At 37.6% G+C, this 17,723-nt stretch overlaps 1 protein-coding gene across 4 annotated transcripts in view; it reads right to left on the bottom strand.

Moving 5' to 3' along the window:
• GRM8 (glutamate metabotropic receptor 8) overlaps positions 1-17,723 on the bottom strand; it is a 717,908-nt gene that overhangs the window by 117,140 nt on the left and 583,045 nt on the right. For all 4 annotated transcript variants that reach the window (XM_084897670.1, XM_084897672.1, XM_084897669.1 and 1 more), the window contains exon 8: positions 173-309. In XM_084897670.1, the coding sequence (XP_084753796.1) occupies positions 173-309 (137 nt within the window). The remainder of the gene's footprint in view (positions 1-172; positions 310-17,723) is intronic.

Here is a 17,723-nt window from a genome sequence, read left to right as displayed (position 1 = left end):
TAGACATTGAAGACTTTCCATCACATTTTACAGTTTAAGATAGAATCAAATCATACATTTCCTAAAAATGCACTTGGGAGAAAATGTATTCTAATAAAGGTTATATACTTTAAAATAAAGCATTCTTCTTTGAGAACAATATCCACTGGTGTACATTTATGTTGATACTTGCTTTTAGGTGGAGCTGATTGGTCCAGTGCCCGATGACCTTGTACTCCGTACTCTTGTTGGTGATTTGGTACTGGAAGATGTCGTAGCGCCCAGGAGCATCTCCGTTCTCATTAAAAGTGACGGGTGTCCCAGCACTACCTATAAATGTTCAGAAAACAAAGTTAATAAACTCTTCGTAAGATAGCCCACTGGGCTTGTTTCTCTCTGAGAAAGAGAGGTATATAAAAATATATTGTGCATGGTAAGAGATATGAAGAGTTGTAATCCATATAAAGTCAGTCTTAATAGCATAATATCTCCTACATGAAACGAGGCCCAGCAGTAGGTACAGTTAGAAGACATGCTTTACCGTGCATGAGAGAAAGTAAATGATGAGTATCAAGTTAGGCATAACAGTTACATGAATAAAAGTGGATGGGCTGCATATTCAATAGTGGCTGCAGAGAATGACAGCTAATGAGGAATAGTGTACATGTCTTGGAGTATAGCAGCTCTTGTACAATTGGAACTACCAACTGCAACTCAAAATGTGGCAGGAAAACGACCCAGCCGGATTCCCTGGGGTTTTGCTATACTCTGATCTGAGCTCCCTTCAGAAGCAGGTGCCCTATGCAGTTTCTCTGCCAAGCCTTTGCTTCCACTACCTTTGCCCAAGAGCATACCCACGTGGGCTGCTGTTGAGAAGCTTTCAGTGGGTGAGGAAGTGATCCCTGGGAAGTCTCAGCCCAGCTCAGATCATAGAAGTTCCCCTCATTTAATACGACAGGTGTGATTGTGGCAGGGCAGCAGGATGCACGAAATGCCTTCTTTTCTAAACTCCCATTTCACTCGTGAGCTTTCATCTTTTCTCTTAAAAGCTTCTGCTCACTTTTATGTTCCCTCCTATTAACTTTTTTATAATCACAGGTTTTCAGAGTAGAAAGGGATCACTATCCCCAGTGTTTTCCTGGTCCATGGAGCTTCGGTATCTCTACAAACCTTCCTTTTCTCTAACAGCATTCAGAGACCCTCCCTACCTCCTGTTCTTGGACTACCCTTTGGTATTGGGACAACTTCACCTGACACCAGCCCCGTTTCTTTGTGTCTGTATTCTCTGCGCAGCCTCCTTCCCTGACTTTCTTCTCACAGCATACTGAATTTAATTTTAATACTGTACTAGGAAGTGTCCCCTTATTGCAATCTCTTTTCCATATTGTATTCTCCAAAAATGTATACTATCAATTGTTCTATAGGCCAACTCCATATATTTCCATCTTAGAATGAATTCCTTATCCTACCTGTGGAGCTTTTAATTAAAACCAATAATAACAAAATTCAACTTTTAACTTTTCAAACAAAATGGATGACTAAAGAAAGGAACTTTCAAATAAACACAATTAGAATAACACAGCAACAATCAGGGTACGTTCCTAGAATTAAATGAAGAGATGTCTAAGATCCTCTGTTCTCTGGAATCTCCCTAAAATTTAAACAGTGTGAGGTCTCTGATGAGGCCAGAGGTAACTGGAATTGGCCACAAAAAGTGGTACAGCATGGAAGAGAGAGTACTGGCCTGAGAGTCAAGAGGGTCTTGTCCATTGTAACTCTGCTTCCCTGTTTATTTCTACAATGTGGGCATGTCTCTTTTTCTTCACGTGTCACGTAGGGACTTAACAAGGAATATGAACATATTTTGAAATCCTAAAGGAGTTGTATGTTTTTAAATTATGATTAATAGTTCATGTGGGAAATTACTTACTATATAAATTAAGAAAGAAATGAGGAATTATGAAGTAAAATAGGATCTTTCCAAGCAATCAGTACTGCTTAGCTACTCCTGACATACTCATGGGGAAAACCATTTCCATACCTGATTAAAACCTTTTTTAACTCCTAGTGACCTCAAGCAGGTTAACCTTTCAATCCTCAGTCTCCTTATATGTAAAACTGGGGTAATAAAGCCACTTTAAAAAAACAAATGTTCAAGGGCAATGAACAACACTTCAGGTATTTAGATGTGATCCTTATTCATTCCATATGTATTTCAGTATACACCAAAGCAGAGTAATAGACAGCATGTTAAAAGTTCTTTAAGTGATATCTAGACAAAAGATTATGGAAATTCAAATGGAAGGTATTCCTGAGTGGAAAAATACATGTTATGAAGTTTGCATTCACATCATCATCAATTCCTGACACTTATATGTTACTTCAAAAATATTGATGTCATATTCTCCATGAATAAAGGAACATTTTATTTTCTCTAAGTAAAATCCCCAATATTGTCACATTTTTCACTGAAGAACTATTTATGTATATAAAAGGCTAATATGCTAACTGTATCTCCGACCATCCAACTAGTAGCTATAAGTGTACTGACCACAGAGGGCAGACTCTCATTGCAGAATCTGCCATGACACTCACTGGCCATTTATATAGAAACTGCACTGTGGATCTGGCACCAACAAAGCAACACTAGGCTTCTCCCAAGTGGGACACACATCCCACCACCACCCTGGAGCAACAGCCCACCAAATTGCAGCCAATGCTGCTGAGACCCCATGGTGCAAAATGTGACCCACAGCCCAGCCCAGAAATGGTCTCTGTGGGCACTGGGTAATGATATCACATAGCAATACCTGGCTTCCTCTCACTAGTGACTAGCCTCCTTGCAGTTTCTTTAGCCCAGGAACATGAGTTGCTTTATAGCCAGGTGCAAACATTTTATACTTTAACCAAATGTCTGTGAAGCATTTTCTGTGCCTCATCTCATTTGATCCTCCCAGAAGTCCTAGAGTAAGTAGATAGGAGTCTTGGTAGAATCCTAGATATCAGAGATTTAGAAAGTTTAGAAACTTGACCCAATTGAAAATAAGTAAGAAATTGTGGAACTTGAAAATGACTTCAGGTTTTCTCACTGAGCAGAATATAGTAAAACACTGCCATAGTTAAATATTTCATCCTTTGTTCTCCCTGCATGATCTACAATATAATCTCCTTCATGTTGATATTTACTGCTGTGTTGCTGACAAGTACCTGAAAGAGAAGTTGTGGTGCTTCGCTGGGCTGGAAAAAGTTTGGCTAAATCAGAAAGCAGGTCTAATTAAGCAAGTTTATCTATATACTAAAGGCCCAGGGCACAAAATCCATGCTCTGGTGGGGGTCCCTACTCCCTCTCATAATCCCCAAGCCCTTACAGGATGTCCTAATGACAGTTTAGGACATCCCGTGAGGAGTGTGACCACAGGCTGCAGGAGGAGACCAGGGGAATTGCTATCCTCATCACCCCACTGCTGCTGCCACTGATGGCCATCACAGCCAACGTGTTTTCATCAACATGGACTCCAGTCTCTTCACCACAAAAATATGACAACTTGCTTTAGGCATTTCAAGATGTCTCTTTCATAGGATATGACATTTCTTTTTTCTTTTCTTTTTTTTTAATCCTCAACTGAGGATATTTTTCCATTGAATTTTAGAGAGTGTGGAAGAGAGAGGAAAAGACAGAGAGAAACCTCAATGTAAAAGGGACACTTCAATTGGTTTCCTCCTGCATGAGCCTTGACCTGGGCCCCGGCCAGGGAGAAGCCTGCAACCTAGGTACATTCCCTTGATCAGAGCTGAACCTGGACCCTGCAGTTTGCAGGCCAAGGCTCTATCCACTGACCCAAACTGGCTAGGGCAGGATATGATCTTTCTTAGGTCGAGGGACATGAGGCCACACACCCCGCCATGCAGGGCTTTATGGGAAACCTCAGGCCATGCCCCTGCCCAGAGGAGCTTGGCTGGGGACCTCAGGCTGAAGCCTCCCCCAGTGCCAGACTGAGAGACCTCAGGCCGTATCCCCTGCCCAGGTGATGGGCTGGAAGACCTGAGGCTCTGTCCTCCACCAAGGCACCAGGCTACCCAGGATGGAAGACTGCTACTTGTATAACATATTCTCACAAATGTCTCAGAATTATATATAATTCCTAGTGTCCCCCTTTTTCTATACTTCTTTTCTCCAACATGAGAAAGTATATTGGAAAGTAAGTGAATGATAGATGTAGTATCACAAAAATAATAAATGTTCAACTTAGATATTCAAATATAATTATTAATAGCAAGTTACACAAAATGTGACACTGCATTAAGAGGCAATATACTAAAGTGGTAGGAGTGTGGGTTTTGGAGCCAGATCATTGGGTTTAAATCCCAGCTCTATTATCTCAAATCAGTTACTTAATTTCACTTGTCTCCTCCTTAAAATGAGCTATAGTAATTCCCATCTCAGGAGGATAGATGAGGTTTAAAAAATTAATATATGTAAAACATCTAGTATATAGTAAGCATTTTATAAATATTAGCCATAATTGTCTCTACTGTGTTATAACAATGCTATGTTTGAGATCCAGTGTCTATACAACAACACAAGACTTTCTTTGTGAGCATACATGGCTTTCCTGAAGTCTCCTTACTAATCTTTGTTCTCATCTTTCAACACAATGCCATGTATACTGAAACTACAGTTCTGTAAAGTCACCATGCTCTGTCTCAGCTTCCTGTCTCTGCACATGTTATTTTCTGTAAGTTCCCTTCCTCCTTCCTACTAACCTTTCTTCTCTATATAATTCCTCCCAAATGTGACTTTAAGGTCATGCTTACAGAAACTTTTAGCAGAAGTGCAAGTATTTGCATGGCCTATCCTGCTCTATCATAGTACTTGCTACATACACCCCGAACACTTTTGTTACCCACCCCCATACCTAACCAAAACATGCATTCAGCAGATATTTATTGAGAACCTATTGTGTGTACACTTGGAATCTCCCACAAAACTATGGTCTCCTTAATAAAGGCAGAGTATATGTCTTATCTTTGTAGGTGCTGCACCAAAGACAATGCTTGAAATTGAGTGAGCAATCAATAAATTACAATAATGCATGAAAGACACACCAACTAATAATATACAGAAAATCCATAGACACGCTCCTCATAACATTATGAACTTCATTTATATCTCCTCTCATCTTTTATATTCACCAATGAAGGAGCCAAATCAGTCCGTTTCACACCTTTATCAGTGTGTTGCTAGAAACCACTTTTGTGACTCGTTTTACTAATCTGATTTCAGATCCTGAGCTAGGCTTGCAGTTGAGTACTTCAACCTTTCACATGAAAAATGAACTCTATTGGCATATTGGCTCTTCTCTAATGACTGCTCTGTGGTTCCATGATCTGTTTAACAAAGAACACCCTTGAGTAGCCATGAGGGGCCATGCTTTTTACTTATTTCTACAAGTAAAAAATTAAAAGGCCACCCTGTTAATTTATATATAATAAATTATGCTCCATCAAATTTTCTTGTTTTGTTTCTTTCCATCCTAGAGTTTAATTAATTCAGAAACTTTGAAGGCAATCAATTCCTTTAAACACTTTTTACTCCAAGTACACTGGAGGAGAAATGGAAACAAACAACCTGGAATTGTAAGGCAGCTTTTACCAGCCAGGAACTGCTCTCAGAGTCTATACATCTTGAATATTTTCTGTTCAATAAAAAAAATGTGTGGAAAAATGATATTTTTATTACTCGAAACATCAAGAACTTCAATGTGTTTTTGTAGGAAAAATGATACGTCCAATGAAGACTGTATGTGAAAATGCTGGATCTGTTCAATATTATTCCAGGGAACAGTAGGTATGGCCTTGGGATTCAGAGACTGGAGTTTGATTTCTGGTTCTGCCAATTACTAGTACCTGTGTGATCTGGGAACATTACCCTCACTAAACCTGTTTTCTCAACTGTCAAGAGAGCATAATAACTCCAACACGCCTGGGCTATTCCTTAGTGGGTGATAGCACATGAGAGCTGTGCGGTGAATGGGACCTGGTATCATCATTATCCTTTCCTTTCCCATGCTTGTGCTCTTTGATCTACATTTTCTTGTTTTCACAACACAAAAAAGGAGAATAATTCATTCACCTTTGTGTGCAAATATTACAAATATATTGATAAGTATGAGCCATTAAGTATATTTTCATGTTCAGTACTTTCCTTTTTCCCCTCTTGCTACAAAACATCTGCTTTCCTTTTCATAACTACCTGCCCTATTGGGTAAGCAGGAAACAAATAAGGAAGTTAAACATGAAGCTTACATAGTAATTTTTTAGTGCCATTAATATTATAAGTCACTGACCAAAATGCCATAGGAAATACCAGTTTTCAACAGAATCTCAATTATTCATGCTCTTCCTCTATTTATCCAGTTAATTTTGTCAAGTATTTCTTAGGATCAATAAACAGAAGTATATATGTGAATCAGAATCATATCATAGTTTAATTATTTAGCAATAAGATTACTCATATACCAGTTACTCAGCCTTTGTTCATGGAAGACCTCAGCATTTGATGCTCTATTCATCTCCATCCATATACCTGTTATCGCTTCTCTCCGCCTTGCTGTCTACTTGGATGACCCAACAGCCTGGCTTTTGCGTTAGCTGACTTCCTCACTCTCAATTATCATTCCTGTCATGCCTCTCACCACCCACTATTAAAACCACACCTTAGAAACGGTCTTGCTGAGTAACTATATTACCTCTTTGGAAACCAACTTTCACTCCTTACCCCTGCAACAATCCTATGAACCCCTAAATGTACTCATTAATTTATCAGTCCAATCTGTCACTAGACTTCACCCCCATGTAGTTTCTCTTCCCTCCTATTCTTGCATAGGTTCTATGACCTTCCTTGCAAATATCATCTGTTCTCTTGTACATTTCTATGTGTCCAGTTTTATTTCAAGGTTGAATCACAATCATGACTAAACTCAGTTGTGCATATTTTTAGCCTGCACTCAAGTAGCTCAATTATTATTTGAGAAAATCATAAAAATTTACTGTCTGGCAAGGCCTGGACTAGACTTGGGAACATGAGCTGCCTCAGGCAAGACTCAGAGTGAACCACTCCTTAAATTCTGCACATTAGGTGCCCCTCTGGCTTCACTGACCCCTGACCTTGCTGTCTGATCTTACTTTAAATTCATGAAACTCAGACATCACATCACTTGTTTAGTCAACATTGCTCCTGAATTCTACCAAACTTTCCCAATTAGTCCTCCCCCTGCTTTTTTGAGTGGCTCACTGTTCCATGCCTCACATATCCAATACTTTCCTTTCCCATCACTTCAGCTTGACCCATACTTTTTCACACTGAGGGAGAAAAGCAAGAAGAAAAAAAACTCTCTCATCATGGAAAACCTACAACCTCTCTGCATCTACACAGTCATATTATCTCCTCCTCCTATTGGCACACATGGACCTGATCCTGTTGGCCACATGTCCCTGATCCCTTCCCTAGTGCTGACCTCCTTCCACATGCTTGCAGTTTCACAGTTGATTTTTCTTTGTTTCACATCAACAAACTTAGACTGTCTGCAGTATTCTCTTCAGTTTACAAATGAGTTCTCATAGCTCTCATCTTAAAAAGAAAATCAAGTCATCAAATCTTTTTACCACCCAGACTGCATCATTTGTACACTCTCAAAAGTAAAACAAAACTTTAAAAAATTAATATTCACCCAAGGATATGCTTCCTATTATTTTATTTTATTTATTTATTTATTTATTTATTTATTTATTTATTTATTTATTTATTTTGAGAGAGAGAGAGAGAGAGAGAGAGAGAGAGAGAGAGAGAGAGAGAGAGAGAGAGAAACATTGATGTGAGAGAGAACATCATTTGGTTGCCTTCCACATGTGTCCCAACCAGGGACTGAAATTACCTGACCAGGAATTGCACCTGTAACCTTTTGGTATACAGGGTGATACAATAGCCAACTGAGCCACACCAGCCAGGGCAAAGCAAAATTTCTTGAGTGAGCTGTCCTCACTCTTTCCATTTGATTGTTATTAACTCTTCACACCATTTGCATTTGAAATTTAACCTCATAACTCAACTGATGAGTGTACAGATTATCCAATTACTTGTATCTCTGCTTGGTTGTTTGGTATCTTAAACTTTATACATGATATATAACACTATTCTTTTTAGATTTTCAAACACATTTCTCAGTCTTTTTGCCCTTAGTGAGCTGCTGAGGACTGTCCATCCACCCAATCAAGTGAAAACCTAAGTCAAACCCCACTTCTAACTGTGAAGAACGAAGAATAAGGAAGCTATAAACTTTAATTAACAACAATACATCAATATTGGTTAATGAATGCAACAAATGTACTACACTATTATGAAATGTTAATAATTAGGAAAATGTGTATGGGTGGGTAAAATATGGGAACTGAGCAAAATGTACTAACTGAGCAATTTTTCTGAAAATCAAAGTTTTTCTTTAAAGAAGTATAAAAACATAAAGAAAGAAAAGATGAATTATTTTCAGTAATACATTTTATATCACCCAATACTATATGCAAAATAGCATGATGTCAAAACATAACCAGTATGAAAATATTAATGAGATATTTTATAGTTATTTTTACATATCAGGTCTTCAAAATGTGGTTGTACTTTATGCTTACAGATCATTGCAGTTCAGACTATCCATATTTCAAGTGCTCAGCCTTCATCCATATTAATCAGTGCAGGACTGGAATATTTCATTCCAGAGGTCACTGCCATTTTGATTCAGCCTCCCTTCTCCTTCAATTGGACTGAACTCCCTTCACTAGTTTCTCCCCTAAAGAGATATCTGACCATAGGTCAGTGGATGTCAGATCAGGAGATAAGATCCTAAAATTAAATCCAAACAAAACAAAAGCCCACGCCTTAGGCAATAACAGATTCTATCTCCAAAACATATCATTCTCTTCTGTAATTGGAAGTTGCTGTCTCTTTTTAACTCGTCAAAAAATTGCTGTAGAGTTATAATCCTTTGGTGATCATACACCCATATAGTTAATGCTATGTTCCATCCAAGGACCATAGTCCATAAAATTCTTCTTAAATGTCATCAATTTGAATATCAATTTGAAACATGAGCAAATTTCAGTAATATCCAAATTGCTGCTTATGCTTCAGTCACTTCTTCATCTTCCTCTTCCTTTATACTGATAGATGACTCAAGTTCTTCCAATTCCACATTTCAATATGCTCTTCAATTTCTTTATAAAGTATATCATCAAATTCTTCTCTACCTACTTTCCTTGCTGCATGGATGATCTTCCTAAATTCCCCATTGATCTCTGGGAAGCCTTTAAAATCATTCATGTTGATAACCAAAATGGCAGGATAGGTAAACACCTGAACTTTCTGCCTGGCACAACCACATCAAAACTACAACTAAAAGACAAAACAGATATCATTCAGAACCATGGGAAGTCTGGCTGAGAGGAAGTTATACAAATAGAAGGAAAGAGAAAGAGAAAAGGAAAGAGAAAAGCTGAGACTGGGAGGAGGTGCAGAGGTGCAGAAGTGCAGAGGTTCAGAGGCACGTGCAGAATCGGGCTGGCAACTGGGTATGCAGTTGTCTTTTTCAATCAGGAGGGAGATACAAACTCCCGACTGCTCTGAACTCCAGTTCTGGGTGAGACTCTGGAGATTCATACAGGGAGAAACTGGACTGTCTGGCATCAGGCTGGAACATGAGGGCAGCTTTCTCTCAGAGGTGCTTGCAGCAATCATTGTTCCTGCACAGTGCCATGCACAGTGCTGTGGGACACAGAGACCTGGGAACTCTTCCAGGCAGAACAGACCAGCAGTCATTTACTGTTTACTCTGCCCTGGTGATCCCCTGAAACTTCACCCCGCCCAAGTTACAGCCCCACTCAAGCTGTGTGCAAATGCTTTTGCATATGAATGGCCTGGCTTTTTGCAATCTAAAACCTAACAAACTGCAGCTATATCAGAAAGCCCCAGATCTTCCAAACAAAGGCCCAAGGCTCAACAGCAGCTTGCATTGCTTCACAGCTGGGCCTCATCTGGGCACCTCAAAACCCCAAACAAAGAAGAAGAATCTGAAGATATCTCTGAATCTCCTGCTGGGTAGTCTCAGGCAGTGGCTGCCTTTGTACCTCCTTGCAGATTCAAGAGCCAATGTACCCAATGGTCAGAGTAAGACCATCCCGATTACAACTCTTCACATCCATAAGAGACACACTCAGGAGTCTGACTCAGTGAGCACCAAAGCCCCACTGAAGCAAGCCCTGCCCTATAAGGGTGTATTAAGCACAGAAGTTCTCCCATAGTAGACACAACTAGTCATCACAGCCAATTGGCCTGGAGATCAATTCCTCCCAATGATACTAACAGCAATCAAGCCTTAACTACAAGACTGTACACAACCCACAAAGGGATGCACCAAGAGTGCACACCTCAGGTAACTAGGGAGACTAAGCCACTGGGCCCTATAAGACACCTAGTACACAAAGTCACTCTATCAACATAGGGTAGCTTCCAAAATGCAGAGACAAAGAAACATGTCACAAATGAAAGAAATGGAGGAAAGCAAACTACTGGATATAGAGTTCAAAACCATGGTTATAAGGTTACTCAAAAATCTTCTAAAAAATTCTGAGAAATTTAGTGAGACCTTCAAGGATATAAAAAAGGACCAATTAGAAATTAAGCATACACTTACTGAAATGAAGAATAATATACAGAGATCCAACAGTAGACTAGAGGATCCCAAGAATCAAGTAAAACATTTGAAATATGAAGAAGCAAAAAACACCCAACCAGAAAAGCAAAAAGGAAAAAGAATCCAAAAATATGAAGATAGTATAAGGAGCCTCTGGGACAACTTCAAGTGTACCAACAACTGAATTATGGGGGTGCCAAAAGAAGAGAGAGAGCAAGATACTGAAAAACTATTAAAAGAAATAATGACGGAAAACTTCCCCAACCTGGTGAAAGAAAGAGACTTACAAGACCAGGAAGTGCAGAGAATCCAAACAAACGAACAAACAAACAAAAAATCCAAAGAAGATCTCATGAAGACACATCATAATTAAAATGCCAAGGGCAAAAGAAAAAGAGAGAATCTTGAAAGCAGCAAGAGACAAAGTTATCTATAAGGGAGAATCCATTTGACTGTCAGCCGATTTCTCAACAGAAACTATGCAGGTCAGAAGGAAGTGGCAAGAAATATTCAAAGTAATGAATATCAAGAACCTACAACCAAGACTACTCTACTCAGCAAAGCTATCATTTAGAATTCAAGGCCAAATAAAGAGCTTCACAGATAAGAAAAAGCTAAACATTATCATCACTGCCAAACAAGTATTATATGAAATACTGAAGGGTATTCTTTAAGAAGAGGAAGGAGAAAAAGGTAAAGATAAAAATTATGAACAACAAAGTGACAACAAATATATATCTATCAACAAGTGAATCTAAAAATCAAATAAATAAAATGTCTGATGAATAGAATAAACTGGTGAATATAATAGAATCAGGGGAATAGAAAGAGAGTAGCCTGATAATTATCAGGGGGGAAGAGAGTATGGGGGGTGCAGGAAGAGACTGGACAAAAATAGTACACCTATGGACGTAGACAGTGAGGGGGTGATAAAGGGCAGGGAGTGGGGTGGGAACTGGGTAGAAGAGCTTTGTGGGAGAGAGAGGAACAATTGTTATAATCTGAACAATAAAGATTTATTTAAAAATAAATAAATAAAATCACTCATGTCTTTCCTCCATAAGTTTTTCCAACAGGCATTTACAGTTTCTGGTTTTAATTCATCCACTGCAGCTGTGATGAATGTTACTGTGTCAGCAATGGTGAATGATTTCCAGCATTGCACTGTGTCCAGATTAAGGTCCACATCAATTACTGATCAACGTGATCAAACACCAGGTGGATGTATATGGCTTTGGCAAAACAAATGAAGCCCCAGTTAAGGTGCTGAAGCATTGAGATGGTATTTGGAGATAAAAAATACCACCTGGACATTTTCATCTTTACAGCAAACAGACTCAGAACTGCCAGATGCATTGTCTATTATTAATAGGGCTTTGAATCCAACCCTCTCTATTCCCAGTATTTTTACACTTCTGGGATGAAGCATTGGTGGAACCATTTCATAAACAAGCTGGCTGTCATCCACACTTTCTGACTGTGGTGCCAACAAATAGTAAGATAGTTTTTGTGTTTGAAAGCCCATGTGTTATTGGTTCCATTCTGGCTCTATCATATGCTCTGCAATGTTGCCACATAGTCCCAGAGTTAATCTGTCCTTCAGTGTGTTATGCCCCAGTACCTTCCTCCCACCTTTATGAATGTAGGTCCTATTCTTCCAGAAGATCCAGGTTTCACCCCCAATGGAAGACTTGCTTTGAAAGGTATCCTTTCTTCTGAATCAATGTGGCAGCCACTTCCTCAACAGCAGAGATAGCATTTTCAGTAATTTTTATATTTTCCAGTCCAAAATCACTGCTGGATCTGTGTAACCACCCATAACTTGAACTAAATGGTTTAGTGTCACTCATTGTGGGGGACTCTTGCACAGGCTCAGTACTTTTTGATAAAACACGTGGCTGTCAATCAGAACACATTTTCTGTTCAGGTCTTCCAACCACAAATTTAACGCCTTTTTCATCCTTTTAAAAAAATGTTTTTTCTCTTTCTTCTGATTTTCTTTTTCTTAATTATATTTTTCAATTACAGTTACACTCAATATTATTTTGTATTAGTTTCATGTGTACAGCATAACTATATCCATATTAACTAAGCACTTATCTCACACTGTGGCCAGAACTTTTGTAGTTTGAGTTGCAACAGCAAAACTACCTCAAAGTTATTTTTTCCTCTTCACAATTTCATAGATCAAAGGCCCATTCTTACCATAGATCTTAGCGACCATGGCATAGAATTTTTATCTTATTATTTTGAGAACATTCACCTTCTCACTTAAAGAAAGCACTTTATGGCTCCTCTGGCATATCTGAATTACTAGCATCACTACTCTTTTTTCTTTTTCTTTTTTTTAAACTGATTTTTAGAGAGAGAAGAAGGAAGAGGGGGAGACAGAAAATTATCCACATGAGATCCACTGCCTCCTGCACTCCCCCTACTTGGGATCAAGCCCCAAAACCAGGCATGTGCCTTGACCTGGAATCGAACCAGCAACCCTTTGGTGCACCGAATGACATCCAATCAACTGAGCCACACTGGCCAGGGCAGTGAAACTACTCTTGTGTGTTAGAGCCATTATTACTAAAATACAGATTACTTGAACATAAGCCCTGCCATACCACAACAGGCGAGATGGCTGCTGAGTGACTAATTGGCAGGTGGCATACACTGCATGAATACAATAGACAAAGGAATGATTCACATTCTGGGTAGGCAGAGCAGGACAACATGAGATTTCATTGTGGTACTCAGAATGGTGGTGCATAATTTAAAACTTATGAATTGTGTGTTTCTGGAATTTTCCATTTAACATTTTCAGAACTGTTTGACACAGGTAACTAACACTGCATAAAGTGAAACCTCTCAGAAGGGGAAGCTGCTGTACTCGGATAAGCCAATTGAACTTGTAAATAAGTAAAGGTCCATTACTTAGTAATACACATCTTAGTATAGCAGGTAAGCTAGAAAATTTAAATAAAATCTCTTATAAAAAGAGTGACCAGAAGACTCTTAAAATATCAAAGATTTGCCGAAACCTGTTTGGCTCAGTGGATAGAGCGTCGGCCTGAAAGGTTCCGGGTTCGATTCCCGTCAAAGGGCATGTACCTTGGTTGAGGGCACATCCCCAGTAGGAGATGTGCATGAGGCAGCTGATCAATGTTTCTCTCTCATCGATGTTCCTAACTCTCTATCTCTCTCTCTTCCTCTCTGTGAAAAATCAATAAAATATATTTTAAAAAATATATCAAAGATTTGGTAAAAGGGAAGGATGGAAAAGAATAAGTAATAATTAGACAAGATTAAGTACTACATCTTAAAAGAAATTTGGAAGCAAACCAAAGTGTTGAATACTCTGAACTTACTACATTTTTATTCCCTAACTGGAAAACTCCTTCTTAAGTCCTTTATAGTTCTTTTGGGAGTTATTTAATACCTTATATATTTATTTATATACATGACTTCCATTACAACTTATTAATTAATCATTATATCTCTAGTTGTGCTTTATTAATAATCATATATGAATGAAAGAGGTGTGTGTGTGTGTGTGTGTGTGTGTGTGTGTGTGTGTTCATATATTCCTGCCTTTTCAAATTTGCTGTACTGTACTAGGAGGAAGTCTCTGACTGTTTAGCACAATGTGTTACTGCAAAAAAAGATGCTCTTGTCATCTGGATTTAAAATCATCCATTTTTAAAATGAATGCTTATTAAAAGTTTTTAAATTTTGCTTTATATAATTTCATTTTTAATTCACCTTTAGTTGATGTGAGATTGGAATACAATTTCATTTTTTTCCTATATTGAAAATCACTTTTTCAGGAATACCTACCCTCCCCCCTTTTCCAATTGACTGGATAGGTGCCTTCCCTTTACATGTAAATTACATAGAGATTTCACTCTTTTTCTGGCCTTTACCTCCTTTCCCATTAATTCATTTGCTTCTCTTTGACCCAGTGTCATACTATACAAATGCTATTGACAATAAAATATTCTCATATGGCAAGTCTCCACTCCCTATTCCTTTTTCTCAGAAGTGTTCCTATTTCTCTTTGCTTTATATTCTTCCATATTCAATTTTATAACCATTCTGTTACATTCCATGGATAATCCTGATTAAATTATTATAGGAAAATATATGGAATCTATAGATTATCAGGAAAGATTTGACATCTTTACTATATCTTTCTACCCATGAGCATAAGCTGTCTCTTAATTGTTTAAATACTCTTTTTTAAGTATTAATAAAGTCTTATAATTTTCACAGCACCTAGCTATTTTTATAGATTTATTCCTAGGTAATAAATAATCTCAGATGCTATTGTAAATGGTGTCTCAGATTATCTGCTACTCTATTGCTACTATATAGAATGGAGCTGCCTTTCCCCTTATATTAGTCTAATATCCTGTCCAGGGGTTCTCAACTGTCAGCCTGAGTGTATTTAGCCATGTCTGGAGACATTTTTGGTTGTTGCATCTGGGAGTGATGTACCTCCAGTGACTGGTTGAAGAGGCTATGGGAGTTATTAAACATTTTACAATGCACAGAACAGCCATTACATTAAAAGAAGTATCCAGTTCAAAATGTCAATATTTTTTAGGTTTAAAAACCTTTGCAAAACTCTCATATTATAGCTAAGCATTTGCCTCTAAAGTTTTAAATTTCTATGTAAAGAATCATATTATCTGCAAATAATTACAATTTCATTTCCCCCCTAACAATTATCATGCCTCCATTCTTTTTTTTTCCTTTTCTTATTGCATTAAGACACTCAATAAAATTTTAAATGAAGTAATGACAGTGGGCATCCTTATACTTCTCCTAACTTTAAAAGAATATTTCCACTCTAGCTGGGGTGACTGGTTCAATTCCAGGTTGCTATAGGCTCAATCCTGTAGAAGGCAGCCAATAAATCTTTTTCTCTCTCTCTCTCTCTAAAAATAAATAAAAACTTTCTTAAAAAGAAAAGCTCTTTCCCACATTGGTGCCTTTTTCAGCTTAAGACAGTCCCTTTGATTTTTAAATGTACTAATATTTTTATCATTAGTACATGTTTAATATTAGCAATGTTTTTTATGTACCTTTTGAGATCATTTTTTATTTAACCTGTAGTGAGCTATATTTATACATTTTGTTTTTAAAAATATTTTTATTGATTTCAGAGAGGAAGAGAGAGGGAAAGAGAGACAGAAACATCAATGGTGAGAAAGAATCATTGAACGGCTGCCTCCTGCAGGCCCCACACTGGGGATCAAGCCTGCAACCTGGGCATGTGCCCTTGACTGGAATTGAAACAGGACCCTTCAGTCCACAGGCTGAAGCTCTATCCACTAAGCCAAACCGTCTAAGGCTATTTATATATTTTTAAGTATTATGTATGGAAGCTTGGGATGGATATAACCTGACGAATTTTTTAGTTTGTTTTGTTTTATTTTTGCATGGTTGGACTTGATCAGCAAAATTTTGTTTAGAATCTTTACATTCATACTCATGAATGAGTGAGAACTATAATTTTTCTTTCTTATAATATTGTTTTCATGTAGTTTTCAGAATGATACTAGCCTCAGAGAATAAATTGAAAAACCTTCCATTTTTTCCCCATTTTCTGCAAGGGTTGGTATAAAATTGTGATAATGTCTTCCTTGAAAAGTTATAGAATTCACCTGAAATGATCCCAGACACACTCAAGAGAATAAGTCTATTGTGGATATGGAATACTGCTGTCAGAGTGAATGAACACAGAGACAGCATAAATATGGATGAATCTTAGCAATATAATATTAAGTGGAAAAAGTAAGTACCAAAAATACATTTCACAAAGGTACTAGTATAAGTGATTAAAATTAATTTGTGTGTGCTTTCAGAACACATATGCAAAAAAATGTATTTTAGAAAGTAGGAATATTGATTGTTCAGGAGGAATGGGGGAACAGGTTGGAGTTAGGATTACAGTCATACATCAGAGATATTCCTGGTTGGGTTCCAGAGCATCATAAGAATGTGAATATCACAAGAAAGAGACTCACATATTTCTTGTTTCCCAGTTCCTATAAAAATAACCTATAAAAGTTCCTGTAAAAGTATTGAAAAACATTATATCTAAACAATGCATATACCCAAATTAAAAATACTTTATTGTTAAAAACTGCTAACCATCATCTGAGCCTATTCGAGAAATGGCTCTTATAGATTGCTCAGTGCAAGATTGCCACAAACCTTCCATTTGTTTTAAAAAAAAAAAAAACACAATAAAGCAAAGTACAGTAAAGGAAGGTATAGCTTTATATATTTGGATATAGATTTTTGTCAAAATCCTAGCTTTGATGAGGGGGGGGGGAGAGTATTTTCATAGGTACTTATTCACTCTATCTATCTAAGAAGAAGGGAGGTGGGAATAAGTTCCTATGAAAATACTTAGATAGATAGATAGATAGATAGATAGATAGATAGATAGATAGATAGATAGATAGATGATAGATAAATGGAAGTGGGTCTTACATACATCAATTATAAGCATGTGTCATAAGCCAGATAGCCAAGAGGGATGCAGATAGAAAGGCAAAAGAGAGGAACAAACGGAGCAAGGGAGCAGAATGAAAGGTAGAGCTAATGAATAAAAGAATGAAAGAAAAGGGAGAGAGCCACATTAAAAGCTATAAAAAGGACGTGCACACCGAAGACAGTACTTTAACTATTGTATAATTCTGTGAATTAACTGAATGCTATACTTAGCCTTGGTACTATGCCCTTGGAGAGTATGAATCCTCCCTGTAGGTCTATGAACCCAAACAAAATAGGTCACATACAGAATTGCCTTCACTCAGTTCTCTAAAGCAGCTTTTCTGTATATTTTTAGGTTCTATATTAGTCAGCCTTCTGTGAGAATTCTAGTTTATAAAATATAACTCTCTGGGATTAGAATTGCAATTATATTTTTAATCCTAAAAGCTTAATAATTCACTTTTTCATGATAAAAATATTTTTGGAGGAGTGAAATAAGGCTGA

This window comes from Pipistrellus hanaki (assembly GCF_964339955.1).
Source record: "Pipistrellus hanaki genome assembly, chromosome: 10".
Taxonomy (NCBI): Eukaryota; Metazoa; Chordata; class Mammalia; order Chiroptera; family Vespertilionidae; genus Pipistrellus; species Pipistrellus hanaki.
The sequence above is the reverse complement of the archived record's forward strand: the minus strand, read 5'-3'. Positions and strand labels throughout refer to the sequence as shown.